Source organism: Lissotriton helveticus, chromosome 11 (assembly GCF_964261635.1).
Source record: "Lissotriton helveticus chromosome 11, aLisHel1.1, whole genome shotgun sequence".
NCBI classification, from domain to species: domain Eukaryota; kingdom Metazoa; phylum Chordata; class Amphibia; order Caudata; family Salamandridae; genus Lissotriton; species Lissotriton helveticus.
This window is the reverse complement of record NC_136072.1, coordinates 141,153,805-141,177,321: the sequence shown is the minus strand read 5'-3', so window position 1 is coordinate 141,177,321 and position 23,517 is coordinate 141,153,805. Positions and strand designations below refer to the sequence as shown.

Genomic DNA, 23,517 nt, shown 5'->3' with positions numbered 1-23,517 from the left:
TGAAAAATACAGATTGGGTAACATGTGAAACATGGCCCTATAGTGTGATCTTGAGAGTCTGGTGAAATTTACAAAGCTTTGGCTTTGTGGTTTAAAACACCTGGTTGCAACATTAGACCATATTACAGATCTCTCTATCTCTCTATCTATCTATCTATCTATCTTTGAAGCATAGTGGAGGCAGGACCAGGGATGAAGTCACACTTTAGCCAGAATGGTAATTCCACATTCCTTTATTCGTCATTTCATAAAACAGAAACTGGACAACAGCGTTTTGTTCCCTTTATCGGAACTTCGTCAGGGAAAGAAGTATAATTGATGGACCACGTTCCAATTGTTAAATCAGACGGTAGTAAGCCAGCTCAGAAGAACATAGTCAAATCCAATTTCTAAGAAACGTCAACACACCATTTGAACTGGATTCAATGTGCTGCAATAGCCCGCTCAAGGTTATCCAACATGATTAAGGTATAGCAAACCAAACTGTATTCATCCAGTATTTGCAGGGTCCCAAGTTAAAGCTCAGTAAAAACGGAGTTATATTTCAAGCAGTGGGTCAGTCTGAGTTAGCCAACACCATTAGATTTAGTAATATAAACCATATATGTCCATAAGGCAGGGGAACTAGAGTAAGATTCACTCAGGTGAAGAAGTCCTTGGGGGTCTGCATTCACAGCAAAGATATAGTAACCAGAGTTGGTATCCAACTAAAGTAGAATCGATCAACAATATAGGACACCCATCCTTCAATATATCAGAGGTTGTGATAAACCGCAATCGTTGAATTCAAGACGTCCTGAAAGTACGCGGTGGTGAGTACACCCCATGTCCAAGGTACAGAGAAGCAGCAGATCTATCTATCTGTCTACCTACCTACCTACCGACCCATATATCCATCCATCATCTATCTATAGACAAATAAACATATTTGGATGACTTTGTAAACTACTAAAGTCAGCAACACAAGTCCAAATCACTTTAGAATATGGACTTCTGAAGCAAATGCAGTGGAGGTCACGGCCTCCGGTAAGCCAACCAAAGCTGCTTCAGGGTGGACATGTGGAAAGATATAGGTATGACTCGGTCTGATCAGATGGACATCTGAAATGACTTCTCAGTACAGTTGTTAACCCCTCTAGAGCTGAATTCAGCATGGGAGATAGTTGCCACATATGGTCTCTTCAAAGCTCCTGCTGGATGCAAAGTACTACTCAAATGTGTATTGAAGACTTGTAATAATTTAACACCAAAAAGTCTCAAACTATATCACTTATGAAAATTGGAAATGAGCTCCATACCAATACCGCTTGTTAACTCTCAACTAAAAGAAACAGACAAGCTTCTGTTAATTTCCATCTGAGATCTCAGGAAGGGTGGCCTAGTGTCCCTTGACAGTGACAGTGATTTAGTGCAGATTATGCCAATGGTAGGAAGAAGATCTAACACATTTAATCTGCACCTACCTTGCATTAGCCCTGACTCAAATTTTGGCTGAGACTGAGAACCATTCTCTGCATGCAAACGCTGAGGAGGTGTGGCATGAATGAAGACTTATGGCTGAACAGTGGCCACACCCAACTCCTGGTTCGTTTGGCAAATGTATTGGATCAAGCAACAAAGATATTCAAGACAGTCCCATAAAAGCGACCCCAGCACAATATTGTCAGACAGGGTTTCTTTGGGAGCTTGGTACCAGCAACAAACTCTGCTGACTCTGGACTTAAATCTGTCCTAACACCCGAAAAGTGTGATTTTTTTTTTAAAGGTTCGATGCTTTTACAATTGTCTTTGTCCTTTTTGTGATTAATTTAATTCAACAATAAAACATCACATACTATTTGTTACACTTTCCATATTAAAGGATAAATCAAGAGGTTTTCAACCCATCCCCCACTCCAGAAACATGTAAGACAAACAGCAGTGTCGCAGAAGCCTCAACTCTTTCTAGCCATTCAGTTAGAAGCAACAAGTTGAATAAAATTAAGTAACCATCCATGCAATTAAAATTGAAATACTACACTGCCAAATGTTCAAACACATCAAAGCGACAGAAGCAGTCAACATTTCAAAATATGAGTTTGCCTACCAGCAAATACTCCAAGTTCTTTTACATTATCATTATTTTGTAAAATGCCTTTAACGATTTTGACAAGTGAGGGATAGGCATTGATATTCATTCAAAGTATCTCTTGTCTATATAACAAACCAAATGAGAACAATTCAAAATCGAAACTTCAAAGCTCAGCCAGAGTGGATTAATGGCGTGCAGAATTTATTTGGCATGTAGAGCAAAATAAACGACACTACAATAACAAACCTGAAAAGATTGCTCTCCCAACCATTATAAATTGTTCAAAAAACGTGCAATTCACGTAAATGAACTGGCCTATAGGACCTCCTCAGATTGTTTCATTTTTTTTTTATCACAAACTCCAACTTTGAAACCTGGACAGGATAATCCTTTCCCTTAACCCATAGTTTGTTAATGATAATGCAAGTTTTTACATGATTCAAATCCTACCTTCTTTTTCAAGATTTTTCTCAAGATTAAATGTCACCGATAATCATATATTAACGCTTCCACTCATTCTCTGTACTTATTAAAGTTACAATTACTTTCAGCACGCTTGAAAGATTCATTTAACTTTCTAATTATTGCATTTCCTTTTATAACACATAGAGCGAACTGAATGTCCTGTAGCTCTTGCAATTTTTGATTCATACCGTTTCCGAACAAGGGAGATAAAATAGTTAGAGCTTTCAAAATTTGGTCAAGGAGGCAAACTGGGATTTAAATCCAGGGATCTTAGTTTCAAGTCTTTCATTTTAGCCAGGAGATAACCGTAGCAACGTATCTCTACCCCAGTACTGTCATATCTGCTTCAATTGTATACTACAATTAGGAGGTATAGGTTTTTAAGTTTCTAAAGAAAAAATAAAGATGCATTTTGTTGTGCATTTTTTAATTAGAAGAATGCCATATTTTTTTAGCGGGGATGAAAATAATTTTATCAGCAACCAGCAGTAGACTCACTTTCAGCTTTTAAGTCATATAAATCACCTCTAACCCTTCTGAAAACAATGAGGCTCTATCTTGTGTAAGTTTGTAACTCCTTCGTTAGCAGCCTAATGCTTGAAACAATAGAAGAAAGCAAAGCATACATTTTATGAGAAAAATTGTAAAGTGCCACTTAGGTGAAGCATTGGTGTGATTAGTACTCTTTATTTTCATCTCAAGAGCAAAGAGTGTTATTGAAAGTAGAATGTTTGCCTAGTGCAAGATCAGGAAAATTAGACCTACTGAGACTACTGAAGATGGAGCACCTGCCACCAACATTCACCTATAAAAATCCACCTAATCACACCATATAATTCACAGTGGGGAATTCAATCATTTTCGTGTTCTGGGGGTTCCGGAAGGAAACGAGGGGGATGATCCCAGGAAATGTATTATCTACTTGGTTCAACTGGCCTTTCCTCAGCTCAGTTAGTGGGATATAGACAGCCAAATCCGGTGGGCACACAGATTTCTATTGCAGAAGCCCAAGTTAGGGCAGGCCTTCAAATGCACCAGGGCTATCCTAATTCATATTGGGAATTTAATATTTTGGCAACTTATCTTCCAGCTGACTTGACCAAACAAACCGGTGCAGGCATATGTGGTATTGTTTTTTTTTCTCAGATCCAACTTCTGTTGAGAGACTGTGGAGCGCAGGTGGTGACTGTGCAAGATAATACCTTCTTTTTTTAAACTGGGGGTGATGGTTGCTCTACTGGAACCCATTAGTGGCAGCTCATTATGGCAGAGTGGCGGGTGGAGGAGGGGTGTGAGGAGGGTGGAACAAAGATCCCCCGAGCAGCGGTTCATATATTTTAATTTCTTCAATAAATTGTCATTCTGAAATCTACTCCCGGGTTCTTTCAAATTGCCTTGGCAATATCATCACAAATTGAATAGATCCAACGCAACACAGATTTGTACCCTCACGGGACACAACTGTCCATGTTAACTATTCTGTAACTGTCCTGGATGTCGCTGGGGAGCTGCCCATGGGATGATCCTGTTGGATGCTGAAAAGGCTTTCAACAGGGTCTTGTAGTGGCACTTTTAGTTTGTCATGCTAGCAAAGATACTAGGGCCGGATTCCATCACTAGGGGCATGTCATTATATTAATCTCTCACTGTCCATGTCTCATACATGAGCCTGCTCTCTGAACCTATCTAGATCAGTCCGGAAACCAGGGAAGGCTGTCCTCTTTTCCCACTCTTATTTGCTTTATTGTTGTTCCCCTTTTTTTGTATGCTAAATCCCTTCATTAAGACAGCACCATTTTGAGATAAAAATTCTGGCCTGCATCGACGACATCGCTGTACTTACATCATCCCCGGTGGTGGCAAAATCTGCAATCAAACTGGCTGCTACAAGCCTCTGTAAGGTTTCAGGACAAGTTGAATATAGACAAACTTGAGGTAATTGTTAGTAATTAATTCCATAAGGTGGATTCTCATTTTGTAACCTCAGCTAAGTATCTCAGGGTTCAAATTTAAGTCGACATGGATTCTATCATCTCTTCGAAATACGACTCTTCATTTACAGAGTCTCTTTTTTATTAGGAGATGGAACAGACTCCACCCGAGTCACATTGGGAGGTGTAATAATATTAAAATGGTTATCCTGCCTCGTTTTTTGTACCTGTTCAGGTCCATCCCTTTATTCATAAATAAAAGTTTTTTTAAAATAGTAGATAGCAGCTGGCAGAAATTAATCTTGGCCTACAAAAATTCCTGTTGTGCCATTCACTACCTTCAGTTGTCTCGTTGAGATGGGGGGTTTTGAACTCCCTCTTCTGTCGAACTATTTCTTGTCTGCAATTTATGTTTTGTCTCTCAGTGGTAGTCGGGGGTAATACTATGGGATATGGCAGGCATATTTTCAGAATATCAGACCCCTCCTGCAGGCCAAAACAAGGGTTGTCAATACAGTCTATTATAGGCATATACGCGTTTCAAGTCATTGTTAGTCTTCCATCGGGTCTGGCAGGCCATATGTACTATCTGTCAGTCATCATGTCACTTCCTGCAGTGAGCATAGTTTGGTCCCAGCTGAACGTTCCCTCCAATGAAGCTCTTGCAGGTTTATTACAAATGCAGCCGGCTCCACCGCTGAACCTCCCCCTTGTGTGACAGAGTACAAACTCCTCTGTCTAAACTGCTGCTCCTTTGTAAAAACCTATGCTGAAGTGTTTTACCTGCTACAAGATGAGACCCCAGACATTCTGTTTCCAACAGAGACCTGGCTTATCCAGGACACTTCTGCTGTACTTGCTCTCCCCTAAGGTTACCCTATAAAGAACCTTAATAGATTGGGAGGGAGAGGAAGGGGAATATCAGCTAATTTTAAAGAGCCATATACTTGAAGCTTCAAAACAGATTGCAAATGTGTTCTCTTCAAAATTGCGCTTGAAAACAACTTTAGCTTGGAGATACCAATCTACCATCACCCGGGCCCTTCCAAACCAGCTCTGATCACTTTGGTTGTCAATTTGGCAATTAAGACAGCTAATATCAACATTGTTGGAAACCTCAACCTTCGCCTGGATGCTGATCAAGACACTGACATCTCCAATTTTACACTTGATCTTGCAACGTGTTAGATGACTCAATACGTCTCTGATGCTATGCATCTTGCTGGGCACCTTCTTGTTGCTGTGTTTTCTAACATCCCCTCGCTAAAGGTCCATGCCCCTCTGCCCATGACTTGGTCTGACCATTTTCTAATTTATATGTTGGTGTTTCGAAGGCTCTAAAATACCATCCCATTGTACTCTTACTGTTAAGCGCCCTTGGCATAAGCTTGACCCCGATACATTTTGTGACCCCCTACGTACACAGAGTCCGAAATTATCCTACAATATGGAGGCAGCTAACACTCTCCTCTATCTATGCTAACTTCAGCCTAGATATCTGGGACTCTAATTTAGAGATGCCTCTGAGCCACAACTTGGTACTCCTACACTCCTTTCCCCTGCTGTGCTTCGAATAACTCCTAACTCTATGTTACAAAGTAAAATTGGGCTCCCCTGATGACCCCCTTAGGCCCGACCTATTCCTGAACTTTCAGGACTGCCTGCGCCACAACTGTCTTGAACTGATAAATCTTTCACTGACCTCAGCTTCGGCACCTGCTGTGTGGAAATATGCCAAACTTATTCCACTACTGTAAAAAACCTGCTTTGGATGCTTCCAAACCAGAACATGTTCCTTTTACATTTTCTTGCTAAAATTGCAGAGTCTCACATTAATGCTATTCTAACTAAGTTTTTGGAGTCAAACAATATTTTGACTTCCTCTCAGAATTGCTTCAGACCGCAACATGCAGTACTGAATCCACTCTGCTGGCGGTTATGAGAACTTGCACGGCAAGGTAGATGTGAGCAAATACTCAGCTCTGATTTTGCTTGATCTAAGCACCGCGTTTGATACTATATCTCACGAGATCCTCTTGCAATGTCTACAGGAGATTGGCATTGGCAGTGGGGCTCAAGCTTGGCTCTTTTCCGTTTTTAACTGAAAGATCCTTTCAGGCCGTTTCCTCTCCCTACATGTCAAAGATTCACACAGTCCGGTTTTGTGTCCCCCAGGGCTTTGTGTTGAGTGCAACCCTGTTTAATATCTACATTCTACCATTAACTACGGTAATGAAAACCCAGGGCTTCACACTGGAATACGATCATGGTAATACGTAGCTTGTGATCTCTTTCTCAAACAACTCCTGGAGCTGGGTAGATGGCAGGCAATTGCCTTCAGTTAAACTCTAGCAAATCCGACATTCAATGGGGCAATCACTGGTGGCCTCCCTCTTTAGGACAACCCACGGAGCCCAAAACGGAGGTTAAAAATCTGGGTGCCTGGGTCAACAGTGCCTTGTCCTTTTAAATCCAGGCGAAATCGGTGGTAGGTATCTTGTTCGTACGCCTACGAGGCCTAAAACCCATTCTGGGATTTTTCTACTCACATTTCTGCCAGATACTATACTTTCTAGGCTGGACTATTGCAATGCGCTGTACTTTGGGTTCAAATAAGACATTGATCAAAAAACTTCAGATAGCTCTATGCATTGCTCATAAGTCTTACCTGTCATGGGCCTCCCATCCTATCCAATCTTCTTCATCCTTATGTCCTCTCTCAGGCCTTGTGCTCAGCCAAGTTCTATCTAGCATGTATTCCTTGGGTTAGAAGAGCAGGAGGGTGCTCTTTCTGTGCTAAAGCTCCTACCCTCTGGAACGCTTTACCTCTGTCCATTAGTAGCATCCAGAATCACTGGGCCTACGGAAGGGCAGTGAAGACCTGGTTATTCTCTCTCTAACTCTTCCTATTTCCGCTGACTCCTTCAATGAAACTAGCACTGGTAGGGGCCGTTGCTGGAACATCCATGCCCTTTACAAATACCTTAACATAACATAGCATAACAGTATGATGGGATTTCCTGATCTATCTGCTCGGGACCCTAGTACCTCATAGGCAGGAGTCTTCTCTCTTATTTGGACTTTTTTCTTAGCTCTTTCTTCTCCTTTTTTCCTTCTCTCTTTTAAAGCTTATTTCTTATGCATGATAATGGTTTCAAAATGTTATTACATTTCCATTACTTTCCATCTATTTTTCTTTCTTTTGTAATCATGTCGCTCCTCTAGGTCTAATCTTGGTGAATAATGTAAATGAATTATTACTCCGTAACAAACAAAAAAAAGGAATGCAAAATATACAAAGGAAAAACTCGGATCTTAAGGTTAGGCATGGAAATAAAGAACTTTGGACTTGATGTATGATGACGTGCTAATAATAGGGTGTTTCACCCTCAATATTCAGGTAGCAAATTGCATCTCACTACGATTGCATGCCATCACAGGGAAAGTGGCCAACGAAGGTACGCAGATCACCATGTCTTTGATCGCATTTTAAATAGTGAACGTTTTTTTAATGCATCCACTCTTTGGGGCTGCATTAAAAAAAAAGATTCCTTTTGTTTTAATTCCTGTAAAAGTTGGCAGTGTTCCTATGGTCACTTGCCTACTCCACAACAAATATTTTGTTAACATTCAAAAAGGTGGATTTGCAAAGTGCTTTTTACCTGCTTGAGGTAGTGGCAAAATGTCAATGTTTTGCAATGGGATATTGGTTGCAAACCATTGAACACAGCTTAACGAATTGATATTTGGAAGGGACACCCTAACTATGCCCTTTACCAATAGTGATGTGTTATTGGTTTATAAAAACCTGGTGTGGGCAGGGTCTCCTACCCACCAAAATGCGCGCTCAATGTAGCATGAAACACACTGGTTTCTTCAACGAATGAAGAAACCAGTGTGTTTCATGCTACATTGAGCGCGCATTTTGGTGGGTAGGAGACCCTGCCCATACCAGGTTTTTATTTGAAAGGCACGGCCAGACGACGTGTGTCAAAAGCAGCGCCAACCTGAACAGTGCTAATATTTTGTGATTACTTTAGAATAAAACAAGTGCACGGGAATAAAACGTATTTCTTATTGGTTTATAAACCCATTTTGCGATTCGGTAGCGTTACCAAATCACAAACTCGGTTTAGCATAAAACAAAAAAGCAATTTTATGATTTCGAACTCTGTGACTTTGAAAATTGCAGGATTTGCGACTTCAAAATAGCTTTGTAGATCATGCCCATTGTTCATTGGGGTGATGCAAGAAAATAGTGTCTATTAAAGATGGCACAGTTTCTATGGTTATAGATTTACTTAATGTAGTAGGATCTTTCATGCATAACTATTGTTCTTTGCTTATAATAACCTGAATGGACCTTACCCTACCTCCCCTCCCCTTTTTTCCATATTTCTGTCCCCCTATGTTTTCTCACTCACCCCTTTTTTCCCTCCCTCCCTCCATAAACTCAAGCAATACTATTCTATTTTTATGAAATGTGTTTTGATTATTGTACTATATTTTTTCTTTTTGCCAAATAAAATTCCTTTAAACTTAACAAAAAAAAAAGATGGCACTGTTTGAGAATCATGTTATCTTTGATAGAATAGCCTAAACAATCATACAAGTTAACTGAGACATAGCATGGTGAAATGAATAATGCAGGGAAACGGTATAACATAAGAAAAGTGTAAACAAGTTGCCACCAAGAAAAAAAAGAAGCATAATTGCGAACCCAAATGGGAAACCAGATAGATGGTTATGTAAATTTTTACTATAGATTTTAAAAAACATCAATTTCTAAACTGGAAATTTCGGGAAACATTTTTGCACAGCAGATATATGTAGATTCCAAATTATGAGTGCAAATACGTAAATTTTCTAATGAACAGAAAGATGAATTAGTTTTCCCATCTCCTGTGCATTCATTGCTTCGGAATTATACAGCATATTTACAATAGGCCTGGGCGTTAATTAAATTATGTCTCTATAATTTGAGTAATTTGTTTAATTTCATGTGAGGCTCTTTGCACAAATTCCCTAGAAAATGCCATTATGCCACTTCACATAATTTTGCACCATTGGTTATAAAAATCTACTGTGAATTGTGCCATTTGCAGTAATTTCTGGCATTTCTTGCCAAAAATGTATCCCCAACGCACAGAAATAACAGAATGCAAGTAACTGTTGTTCATTTAAATGCTTCCTTGTGCCAAAAACTGATTCAAGGATTCATTTGCACTAAAATTCAGTACAAACTGACAGATGTGTGTGTTGCATAAATTTGCACAAGTTCATGTAACGTGGCCATAAATTTGTATAATTACACAAAAGCAAAGTACGTGAATTTAACGTACCCCTATTGTAAAACCTGAGCATATTAGGGCCTTCTCGATTGACCAGTTAAGTTTCATAATCCAACAAACCAATACTGCATTTATATGTTGTGGTCCAGTTCTACAAATTGCAACAAACACTGACTATATATTTTACCTCTCTACAACTCACTAGAGCCACATCGTCCAGACCTGCATCACAGCTGTAACGCAAAGTACATAGTGTTGCAGGGTACCAAGATCCCCACATAGTTAAACTTCACTATCTGCCTGCAACCTCTCTTGTCATATCGAATTGATGTCCCACCTGCAGTGGATTGGGACTTACTATTGACTAAGCCCTACATCCTCATAATTACAAATCCAAGATTGTAGTTCATGGCAACTACTTGATTTATCATTGAGTAACATCTTTTTACTATTGATAGTCATATATGTGTTAGAGAAAGTCAATAACTTAATAGTATTCAGCAACAACTTGGTCTTTCTATGCAAATTTATTAACTCTTTTTATCTTTATTTAAATGTACAGATGTTACATTCCAACCTACACCTGCTCTGACCTATCGCACCACTGGAGGAATTTTGGACTTCTATATGGTTTTGGGACCAACCCCAGAGCTAGTGGTGCAAGAATACACCATGGTATGCCATTTTTGTGCATTTATGCCAATATATTGCTTTCTCTTTTTCCCCTGACTTATCTAGTTTGATATTCTTCTTGTAGCTCATTGGGAGACCTGTTATGCCAGCCTATTGGGCACTGGGATTCCAACTATGCCGGTATGGCTACAAAAATTACTCCGAAATTGCACAGCTGTACGACGACATGAGAGCAGCTAAGATACCATATGTAAGTCTATATATTTTCCAGTAAAGTCTTATATTTTGTGTAATTTTGTAACTGCTTAAATAGAAACTTAAAAAAAAACCTAATCAAAAAGCTTTGTCAGAAAACCTAATATAATAGTTAAATTTAAGTTATTTATAACCTTTGTTTAAATATTAACAAGGTACACTCACCTCGACATATGTAGAAGGAGATGATAATGCACTATAATACAAATAATTCTGTATTCCCTGTATAAACGACTGTCAATCACTTCTTTATAATCGGCGAGTTGTGATGCATCTAGTTACCCATTATGAAAAAAGACAACAGAACTTTACTATTACAAGGATATTACAGAAGAGTTCTGATGTAATAAATGCCTCCTGTGGAGCCAGCAGCAATGGTGAAAGTCAGGTCACAGGGCATAATTAAAGCAGCTGTTTAAAGCAACAAACTGAACATTGCTTTTTTTCGTGTGCTCTATTTTATTACCTTACAAAGCAGAGTTAATATTTTTTATTTTTTGCACTCCTTAGATACAGAAACTCTAGAATCTGTCTGCATGTTTCTAGATGTTCTGAGCTACTGCGTTTTTTTTTAAACCGACTTGTATGGAACGGTTTCTAATATCTGTTTGCAACCTATTGTTAAAAGAATTTTCATGTGTTTAGTTTTTCACTAGTGGTTTTACTTGTGTTCTTCATGTTTGCAAAAATGCTCGCTCTTTCATATGGAAGTGCTACACACTAAGGTTTTAAGTGGTTTGTGGAAAGGTGATGGTGTGACCATGTATTATATGGGATAAAGCACCATTTGTCATACATGATAAGGATTTTGCAAGTAACCTCGGAGTTCCATAACCTTACAAAGGAACTCAGCCATCAGCCTCATTCCTCTGCATAGTTATGGAACTCCTCAGTGACTAGCAGGGCCTGATTCACATAGGGATGGTTACACTTTAGTATTAATGTATGATTGTTTCCTATTCACAAAGGTATTTTACTAGTGCTATCTTTGATAATGTGGAGTCTCCGCATATTAAGAGATTGGAGACTTTTACCTTCTTATGTGTGGAGATTCTGCAGTCGTAAGGATACTACCAGTAAAATACCTTTGTGAATTGCAAACAATCGTAAAGTTAGTCAAAACTGTAAGTTTATCTTTGTGAATCAGGTCCGTAATAGCCTTATAATGTATGGCAGGGAGTACTATATGAATATTTTAAAAGTGTCAATTTTCCTTTTTATTTAATTTCATGTACATTATAATGTACTACAAAAGACTATTTGAAGAAGATTTTATGGAACTTGGTAAATAACATTGGTCATTAGAAATGATGAAAGAAATTCAAAATGTAATTTTAATTTTGATATTGTAGGTTTACAACAATACTTCCTTTTATAAGTGTGTAATGTGCAGACAGAAATACTTGTCCCAGGGTTTCATGAAACAGCATTTTCTAAAAACAGACTTCTTTGAAGCATAAACATTTACACCATCTGAAATGCTGTATTGAACACACCTTCAACTTATGTAAAAAGTTGTCCTGAGTAACAAACATGAGTATTAATAAAAAATATATATAATTTTATATGCATTTAACACCAATAGCCATATACAAATCTATGTCCACAAATGATTGCCTCATGCTATGTCCTTTTCTATCTACTTTTCATCTGCAATTTTAGATACTACATAAGGTCAGTAAAATTAAAATGGGGACATTTCTCATTTGTACCCTTATTAAAGGTTATGTGGAAATACCACTTCAATATTGTGACCACCAGATAGACAGATACCATGGGGGATGGTAATTATGAGGCATGGGATTACTACAGAATTACAAGTTGCTAGACCTGGCATCCATGGCATGGTTTCCCCTGACTTATATTGCTTTTGCTCCTGTTTTGCTGACTTCCTTTTTGCCGCCCTTTGTATTCTAGGAACTATCCAACTGCAAACCAGTGCCAAAGTGCATGTGCTCATTGGCATATCCACATGTGGCATATTTATTTACCTATAAGCCCCTGGTGAAGTGCACTACCTGTGCCCATGGCCTGTACATTAAATGCTACAAGAGGGCCTGCAGCACGGACTATAAATCCACTCAAGTAGCCCTTTAAACATGTCTCAGGTTTTCCATAGCAGAGCCTGCGTGTGCAGTTGTAAACTTTAATTTTGACCTGGCAAGTTAACCCTCTTACCAGGCCCAAAACTTAATGTTTAATACATATAAGACCCCACTAAGGTAGGCCTTAGACAACCCCAATCGCAGGGTGCAGTGTATTTAAATGTTGGACATGTCCAGGTATTTTTACTACTGGATGGCATATCTCTCCCATAGCTTAACGTTGGGATCACCTTATTACATTTAATAAGTGTAATTTTCAATTAGGAAAATATAGATATTTCTAGTTTATCACTGGAGAATTTAAAATCACAATTTATGGTGAAATTTGATTTTAAGTTGCAAATCTTAAATTGCCACTTTTAGAAAGTTGGCATTTTTTTTACTTTAACCATTCTGTGCCTCAGCCTGTCTCTTGATAAATGTCTGGATGGATGACAGTTGGGCTTTGTGCCTTCTCTCTAGACAGCCACACACAAATAATAATAATAATATTAATAATAATCCACATTTGTAAAGCGCGAACCATCACCCGTTAGGGTCTCTAGGCGCTGCGGGCCGTCGGGAAGATTAAGCAAGCTATTGCCCAGAGTCACATGGTGCTGGGCTAATCTGCCACCGGCCCCGGGGATCAAACCGTAATCCCCAGATTCCGGAGTCAGTCACCCTGGCTGCGGCGCCACACCTCTCCAAAGAGCGCTTAAGTGTTCCTGATGAGCCATTCACATCCTGATGGGCCATCACCAAGCTGATGGGCCATCTTCAGCAGGATGGGAAGGAGGCGCTGACAATTGCACCTGAACTGAGCTGTGCTTGTCCCCACACAGAGAGCTGCATACCCCCTTTTAGTGAGTTTGAAGCAAGGTTGGAAGGGCAGGAACCCTCTGCACTTCAAGACCTCTCTTTGAAATCTTCCTGATATCAAAGTTTCAACTGGGTATAAATACTAGACCCCTCAGAGAGCCAACTCATTACACTTTTGGACAGGAAGGCATTCTGCCAGGAAGAAGGTTTGTTGTGCTGCTGAAAGGACTGTCACTCTGCTGGACTCTGTGGGACTTTGCTGGGCTCCTACTTTCATGTGCCTGTCCTGCTGCCTGTTGCTCTCCTTGCCTGAGAGTGACAAGGACTGGACCTGCATCTCTATATCCCCAGAACCAAAGTGACTCCAAGGGTTTGCTGGCTTGCCTACTGTTCTGAAGTCCCAGGGACTACAAAGACTTCCAGAGTTCTGCCCTTCCAAGTGGTGCCAATCTAGACTCGGGCCCTTGGAAATGGGTTCTTTGGCCATGTTCTGCTAAAAGTTATGCATCGCCATTGTTGCACCAGTCGGGACCAACTCATCTCATCTTGATGCCTACGCATTGCTGCTGCCACCAGAGATGAGCACATCACTGGCTTTGTGGTTCAATGATGAAGCATGTTTAACTGAGTGGATTGGAACTGTTATTGTTATTGTTATTTTTGATTTATAGCGCGCTCAATCACCTACAGGCCTCTAAGCGCTCGGGAATCGATGGTAAACAACAACCTTGACAGTACAGAGGGCATCCACTGGCCTACGTGGCTCACAGGGCTCTCCTGAACAACAGCGTTTTAAGCCCCTTTCTGAAACGTAGGAGGTTTCCTTCCTTTCGTAGTGGCTCAGGTAGTGTGTTCCATAAATGCGGAACCAGCACCGAAAAGGCTCTACCGCCCTTGGTGGCAAGTTTGTACCGAGGGCAGACTAATAGCTGAGAGTCTGAGGACCTAAGAGCTCTCTTTGGGCTATACATTACCAGGCGATCTTTGATGTAAGCAGGTGCCATGCCATAGATGGCTTTATGGGCGATGCACAGATTTTTAAAATCCACTCGCTCCTTAATAGGGAGCCAGTGGAGGCTTTGTAGCAGGGGGGATGCTTTAGTGTGTCTTGGCTGTCTGAAGATAAGACGAGCGGCATCATTCATCACCACCTGTAGCCTATTTATCAAGGTTTTTGGTAGGCCAAGGTAAAGGGCATTTCCATAATCTATGCGTGAAATCACAGTAGCTGCGACGATGGAACGTAGCATAGATTGGGAAATGATAGGCACTAATTTCCGTAGCTGTCGGATGATATTAGTACAGCTGCCCACCACTGAAGAGATTTGGCTGACCATAGAGAGGTCACAATCCAGTTTGATCCCCAGGCTCTTCACGTTCAAACTGGGTTTTGGTGCTGGACCTAACTCTGCGGGCCAGTAGAGGTCACACCATGGTGAGGTGGTAGATGAAATAACCAAGCCCTCAGTCTTGTCTGGATTGATTTTTAGGAGGTTTCCTGTCATCCACTGGACCGTGTGTCTCAAAATATTCTGAGTGTGGAGTTGGGCGGTACTGACCCATTGCCTGCATCCGAAGAGATTGACGCCAAAACATCACCTCCTCTGCTCTACACATCGTGTCTTTGACTTCAACATATTTTCTCGACCCAAGGTACTTTTGCAGTGGGACAAGTTTGGTCACAATATCTGACCCACACCATTACGGTCGGCCTGACCTTTCAGATTTGACCCAGTGAAGCCCGACCAGATAGACCCAGTTGGTGCTGTATTAAGCTTTGTATTTCAATATATTCTTTAAAACTCTGGTTCTACTCATTGGATTTTTGTCATTTTGGTTCATGTTTTGATCCTTAAATTAAGCTCTATTTTTGTAACCCGTTGTGAACTATTTTTGTGTGTTGTTTCCACAGTTTTCCTGTTTTAACTGTTCCAAGTTGTTTCTTAAGTTGAGCCTGCCTGCTCTATGCCAAGCTACCAAAGGTTAATTTATGATGTGTATCTGACTTACCCTGAGTTGGATTGTGGTCCCTACTTGAGCAGGTTGCATACCTCTGCCAACTAGTTGACCAGGGCCTGATTTACAAGCAGCTGGTGTAGGGCAGTGCCTCAAGTCATTTTACTGCATGGCCCTATGCCAATTTGAAAGGGCAGGAATGCACCACATATATGGTGCATTTTTGTTCTTTCAGCCAGCACTGGTGCACAATTTTCAGCTGAGTGCCAAAACAGACACTCCTGCACCAAGGTGCAAGGGTCTTTTTGTTGTTGGCATGATTGTTTTTGGCGCAGGAAGGGGCACCTCCCTGCACAAAACAATTGAGAGAGTCACTTCCCTCATCGTATGTGTGCTGCAGAATGCAGCACACTTGGAAAGAGGATGAATGAAGAGAAATGTACACATTTCTCCTCATTGTGCCTGGGAGAGGCGTACGTTTTTGGCTCTGCCCAAGGTTTATGTGAATTTGTAAATTCGGGGCAGGGTCAAAGTTTCATGTTTCTTGTTTCTCTCTTTACTTAATGTTTTTAGGATTTAGTTCCTTTCATTCAAAATGTTTTTCTCATTTTTTACGTTGTACTTGAACCACTGTTTGGATTCCAGTACTCTTGTTAATGAGGGCATCAATTTCTAAAACAAGTTATCGAACGGTAAGTGAACTGGCACCCTCGTTATCAAGTTCCCAGTGCCAGATCTCTTTGCCCAAAACTGTTCCTTGATTGGCACAGCTTCAGTTGGCCTTGTAAGTCCCTAATAAATGGTATACACGGTACCTAGGCCATGGGTCCTGAAGAGGGTACTCCGGGGCTACAGCACTGGTTGCACCACCCCAGGGACCCCTCACCAAGACTATTTACTCTGCCATTGTAGGCTGCTTGTCTGGGTGCAGAAAACTCTGAAGGGTCGACATGACATACAGCCCTGTGCTGTGTGCCATGCCTCCCATACACTGCAAGGGATATAGGTAAGTCAACACTACGGCGGGCTTTTAGCCCTAAGGCAGGGTGCACAAAATCCTATGCATGGGTATGTCAGCATGAGCATGTCTGCCCCTACAATGTTCAGTCCATTCTGAGATATTGTAAGTGCAGAGGGAAGCTATAAAGCATAAATGAGCCGGACACTTGTCAACGGGAAACAACCTTTACAACGCAACTTTTACAACGAACTACCATTACAACGAAAGTTTTACAACGCAAAAACTATTACAACGCATGTATTTACAACGCATGTTTTTACAACGCAGGTACCTTTACAACGCATACCATTACAACGTAAGTATTGGTAAGTATATAATTATATTTAAAATGTTATATTTTTGGGTTTTTTAAGGGGTATTTTTAGGGTTCAGGGTCAGTTTTCAGTTTTTGGGTAAAGGGGTATTTTTAGGGTTCAGGGTCAGTTTTCAGTTTTTGGGTAAAAGGGTATTTTTAGGGTTCAGGGTCAGTTTTCAGTTTTTTGGGTAAAGGGGTATTTTTAGGGTTCAGGGTCAGTTTTCAGTTTTTGGGTAAAAGGGTATTTTTAGGGTTCAGGGTCAGTTTTCAGTTTTTGGGTAAAGGGGTATTTTTAGGGTTCAGGGTCAGTTTTCAGTTTTTGGGTAAAGGGGTATTTTTAGGGTTCAGGGTCAGTTTTCAGTTTTTGGGTAAAGGGGTATTTTTAGGGTTCAGGGTCAATTTTCAGTTTTTGGGTAAAGGGGTATTTTTAGGGTTTAGGGTCAGTTTTCAGTTTTTGGGTAAAGGGGTATTTTTAGGGTTCAGGGTCAGTTTTGGGTTTTTGGGTAAAGGGGTATTTTTAGGGTTCAGGGTCAGTTTGGGGTTTTTTGGGTAAAGGGGTACAGGATAAATTAAATTAAATTAAGTAATTAAAATAAATTTAAAAAAAATATATTAATTAAATTAAATTAAATTAAATAATTAAATTAAATTTATTAAATTAAAATAATTAAATTAAATTAAATTATTTAAATTAAAATAAATTAAATTACATTAATTAAATTAAATTAGAATACATTAAATTAATTACATTAAATTAATTAAAATAATTAAAATTAAATTACATTAATTTAATTAAATTACATTAAATTACATTAAATTAATTAAATTTAATTAAAATAAATTAATTACATTAAATTACATTAAATTAAATTAATTAAATTAAATTATTTAAATTAAATAAATTACATTAAATTACATTAAATTAAATAAATTAAATTAAAATTAATTAATTATATTAAATTACATTAAATTAAATTAATTAAATTAAATTATTTACATTAAATAAATTGCATTAAATTACATTAAATTAATTAAAATAAATTAAATTAAATTAAATTAATTAAATTAATTAAATTAAATTAAATTAATTTTAATTAATTTACATTTCAAACATATTATATACTTACTAATACTTACGTTGTAATGGTATGCGTTGTAAAGGTATCTGCGTTGTAAATACATGCGTTGTAATGGTACTTCGTTGTAATGGATCCTGCGTTGTAAAAATTGCGTGGTAATGGTAGTCGTTGTAAAAGTATGCGTTGTAACGTCATACATCCTTGTCAACACGAGTTTCCTAGCTCCATGATTGCTTCACTGTTTTCTAAGGTGTTTGGTATCAAACCTTTCATCTTAATAAATTCTCACTGATGTCAGTGTTGGATGTATTGATAAATTCACACAGAAGAGCCTTTTAGAGGGTCCCAAGACAACCTGGCACGCATTGGTGTGGTTCCTGTGTTGTTTTTGCCAGCCTGCCACTACCAGACTTGTTTCTCACCTCATGGGGTGAGAGTCAGCATTCTCAGAGGACAAAGACAAGACCTGCTCTGAGCGGAGATGCTTCACACCTCCTCCAGGACAGGATGGCCTTCCAGGGTGGGAAGCTTCAAAGGCAATGCTGCATTTAAAATCCCACCCAGGTAGCTCCAGATGGGGGGGGAGGACACGCCCCTTTCCTACTCCCCGTTTGGCAGGGTGAAAGGTGGGAAAATTAGTTAGAATAGGCGGATCCCCACTCAGCCTACACCACCCTTAGGGCTGGGCAGGTGATGTGAACCCCTCTTCTGAAATTCCACCATCTTGAGATGGTGAGAAAACATTCTATCACGGCTAGGGTAGTGCCTCTTCCGACATGAAGTAGTCACTAGAAAGTGCAGACACCCTAAAGTTAAGCAGCCTATGAAATACATGTCTCCCCATGTACCACCCCTAATTTCATGTTTTTAGGTGGCACCTCGAGAACTAAACATCAAATTTGACTAACAAACGAAGACTGGGACAAAGAAGACCTGCTGCTCGAGAATTGAAGCGCTGCTGTACAGCCAAAACTGAACAATCACTGATTCTGTGTTGTTCTGTATCCTAAAAGTACTCTTAGAACCCTCAGGCACCTCTAGCCTTTGAGAAATTACTTTGAAGCTCCCTTGGAAAGAAGGTATCCCTCTCCTGTACACTGTGAGCCGCTCCCTGATGACCTCGATGCAGCATCAAAGCAAGAAAAGGCACAACAGCTCCAGAAGGTCAAATCTGCCTCTCTACTGAGTTTGGAGGCACCAGGACCTACTGGAGCCGAGATGTGCCAATACCTGGGGCACCGGACCTCCAATGGCTAACACCAAGAAGAAAAGTCCACTCTGGACTCCTGAAGCACCAGAAGAAAGCAACCATTGAGGGAAGTCAAGACACCCAAGACTCACCCTGAGTGGCCCAGCAGTCCCATGATCACCTCTCCTATTTGCCTGCACCTGCCCGTGAGGACCATAAGATGCACAACGCCTGGCTGACTTGTTCGCTCTGCACCCGACCCCATCGGCCCCAGGACTGACCAACCAGCCCTGCTCCCATGGTCCCTGGGCCCTTGTGACCTCCTCCCTCAGAGAAGATCCACCAGACTTATCTTTAAGTCCCTCTTTGCAGTGCATTTTCAATACGTCTTTGCGCACCAGCTTCCAAGACCTTAGCAACTCTGCTACACGCCGATCCCGGATGCTCCAAAATTTCTCCTGCTAGAACTTTGGAGCTGGTCCCAACATTGACCTAAAACGAGGAGGTGAACTTCATGAAAGCATTGCCTAAATTTCAATACATTTTTCTGCTTTTTTCAAATTGTTTCCTGGTGTAATTGCACATGTAATTATATATTCATAGCACTTCGCAAAATGTTATTTCCATAAGTATTTACCTTACACCTGTCTTTTTGGTCTTACAAATTATTTAAAAATCAATGTTAGTTTTACAAATGAGTCTCTGATTTATTCTTGAGTGTGTTTCTCATTTATTGCCTCTGTGAATACAACAAATGCTTAACAGTACCCTCTGACAAGCCTAACTACTACAAAAAGATAGTTAGTATTATCTACTTATACCACTACCTGCCTTTTGGGGTTTTCTCGCACTCTCTCAAAATTGTACCTCATTGTAGTACACTGTACAGAGAAGCTGTTTCCCGCAGGATTTATGTGCATTCGGTGTGATTTTGCCTTGACTGTACGTGAAAAAGACAAATCTTTATCAGGATATTTTCAAAGAGTGCGACTGCAGATACAGAGCGTATGAATAAATAATTTATTTTTATTAAGAGAAACATTCTGGGAGTCTGTGCATGTTGCTGTCTAACAACTGTTGTTATTAGTCAGGTTATCATCAATCATGACTTTGTTGAGGTGTGGGTGCTGAGTCATACTTTTTTTTAACATTTGATGGATCAGTCTGTCACAATTGTTATCTTTGAAGTGCATTCTAAGATAAACATTTGCTTTTTAACAAATGATAGGTATGCATTGTAGCCAATTTGACGGTGGAAAATAGATATTATAAATAATGAGTTAAATGTATAGCTATTTTCAGAGAATACATTTTTATTTTTATGGTGACCATCCCTGACTCCGTCGGAGACGGTCGCTCCCCTCCCGCCTCCCGCCTTCCGCCTTAACAGCTGGTATTGTAGCGATCTGCTGAGCGTGCCTTGCATCTATTAGTCATAGCGACTGGTATCCAAGCAGCGCTTTTGGTGCCTGAAGGAATTTAGACTGCATCTTAACATAGCGCTTTTATTGACAAGCAGCGCTTTGGTGCCTAAAATAATTTGTGATAACTGAATTGCAATAACTGTTACAGCGCTCCGCTGCCAGCATTGTTTGCCATAGCGCTTTGTGGTTAAGTGAATCAGTGCGTCCTATTTACCTTTTGGCTCGCGGCCATTTTGTTGTTGTGTATCCCAGCCCGTCCCCCCCACCACGCTCCCGCCTCCCAGCTGACCCCCCTCCCACTGGATGATAGGAGCAGACTCGACTGCCCCTAAGCTGTGACCATCCCTGACTCCGTCGGAGACGGTCGCTCCCCTCCCGCCTTCCGCCTTAACAGCTGGTATTGTAGCGATCTGCTGAGCGTGCCTTGCATCTATTAGTCATAGCGACTGGTATCCAAGCAGCGCTTTTGGTGCCTGAAGGAATTTAGACTGCATCTTAACATAGCGCTTTTATTGACAAGCAGCGCTTTGGTGCCTAAAGTAATTTGTGATAACTGAATTGCAATAACTGTTACAGCGCTCCGCTGCCAGCATTGTTTGCCATAGCGCTTTGTGGTTAAGTGAATCAGTGCGTCCTATTTACCTTTTGGCTCGCGGCCATTTTGTTGTTGTGTATCCCAGCCCGTCCCCCCCACCACGCTCCCGCCTCCCAGCTGACCCCCCCTCGCCCCTCCCCTTCCACCATCTACTTATGTCAGACGTTTCCGCGCGCAGCGAACGTGCCCCAGTCACGCCGAAGGTGCACCAAAGGTAAGCCCGTCTGCGCCCGTCCGCGCCTGGACCGCGCCCAGCGCCCGTCCCCCTGCCCTATGCCGCTCCCAACCCCCCAGAGTAACTTATGATGCCGCTACTCTCCTCGCCCTCAACGCCGGACGCACCCCACTCTGCTGCGAAGCTACCCCAGGACGTACACACGGCCCATTCTCCTGCCTCTCCTGTAAGTTCAACTGCTTCATGACCCTCACCAAACACACTTCCTCCACATTCAGCTCCGAACCCAACGACTTGAAATGCATCCTACTGAACACCCGCTCGGTCCACAGACACGCAACCGAACTCTGGGACCTAATCGACACTGCGTCACCTGACATCGCCTTCCTCACTGAAACATGGAGGAATGCATCTTCTGCCCCCGACATCGCCATAGCCATACCGGACACTTACAAGATCATTCGAAAAGACCGCACCGATCAAACTGGAGGAGGCATCGCCATCGTCCATAGAAACACCATCAAAATTACAACCAGCTCTGACGACAATCTTGCAACCGCCGAACACCTCCACTTTCAGATCCACACCGACCCCAGGACCACCCTCAGAGGAACCCTCATTTACAGGCCCCCAGGCACCCGATCTCAATTCAGCGACGACATCACTGACTTCGTCAGCCCGCACGCCATCGCCTCCGAGAACTACATTCTTCTAGGAGACCTCAACTACCACCTTGATAACATTCTCGACAACAACACCACCACCCTTCTGGACAACCTGTCCAATCTCGGACTCAAACAACTTGTTGACACCCCCACTCACACAGCCGGACACACGCTCGACCCTATCTTCACCTCCAGCAAGCACATCTCCTTCGATCACACTACAGCTCTCCACTGGACGGATCACAGCTGTGTTCACTTCAGCTACAAAACAACCCCGACCCACAACCGTCCACAACCCATTCCCCGAAGAAAATGGAACAAAATCACCACCGACCAACTCCTCGCATCACTCAGCCAAAACACTCCCACCCTAACAACGGACCCAGACCAAGCGGCCACAAACCTCAGGCAATGGATTACCCACAGTGCGGACGAACTAGCACCCCTGAAAAAACACCAGTTGAAATCATTCAGCAAAAAGGCTCCCTGGTTCAATGATGACCTTAAAAAATCCAAGAAGACATGCCGCACCCTGGAGAAGAATTGGAGAAAAGAACCAACCTCAGACAACATGGCCTCCCTCAAGACAGCCACCCGCAAACACCACCAACTGATTCGATCCGCCAAGAAATCAGCATTTAAGGACCGTCTCGACAACAATTCTCATAACAGCAAGGAACTCTTCAATATCGTCAAAGAATTCACCAACTCTCCCACAGCATCCAACGACATCACTAACTCCCAAGACCTCTGCGATGCGCTATCCTCCTTCTTCTACAACAAAATTGCCGACATCCACAACAGCTTCAAGAATACTCCCAATGACCAACTCACCCCACCCCCTTCTGATCCCACCCCTCCAACTAACTACCTCAACTCCTGGAACCCAATCACCATTGAAGATACCATTTGCCTCATGAACTCAATCCACTCTGGCTCACCTTCTGACCCCTGTCCCCACTACATCTTCAACAAAGCTGACTCCATCATCGCTCCCCAACTCCGCGATGTCATCAATTGCTCCTTCAACTCCGCCACCTTTCCAGAAATATGGAAACACGCCGAACTCAGCGCCCTTCTGAAAAAACCAACAGCAGACCCCTCAGAACTGAAAAACTACCGACCCATTTCCCTCCTCCCTTTCCCGGCCAAAGTCATCGAGAAAGCCGTCAACAGCCAACTCGCAGCCTTCCTTGAATCCAACAACTCCCTGGATCCCTCACAGAACGGCTTTCGAGCCAAACACAGCACCGAAACCGCCCTCATTGCGGCGACCGACGACATCCGAGCACTCCTGGACAACGGTGAAACAGTGGCCCTCATTCTACTCGACCTCTCCGCCGCCTTCGACACTGTCTGTCACAACACCCTCATACAACGCCTCAACAACATCGGCATACAAGGAAAAGCCTTGGACTGGATCATCTCGTTCCTAGCTGGGAGAACCCAGAGAGTCCGACTCCCCCCTTTCTACTCAGAGCCCACCGAAGTCATCTGCGGCGTACCTCAAGGTTCCTCACTCAGTCCCACCCTCTTCAACGCCTACATGAGTCCCCTCGCCTCCAT

General features: G+C 41.6%; 1 protein-coding gene across 2 annotated transcripts in view; it reads left to right on the top strand.

Annotated features, from left to right (window-relative positions):
• Positions 1-23,517, top strand: part of SI (sucrase-isomaltase) — a 645,776-nt gene that overhangs the window by 467,586 nt on the left and 154,673 nt on the right. For both annotated transcript variants that reach the window (XM_078665617.1, XM_078665618.1), the window contains exons 53-54: positions 10,321-10,433; positions 10,516-10,641. In XM_078665617.1, coding sequence (XP_078521743.1) covers positions 10,321-10,433; positions 10,516-10,641 — 239 coding nt within the window. The remainder of the gene's footprint in view (positions 1-10,320; positions 10,434-10,515; positions 10,642-23,517) is intronic.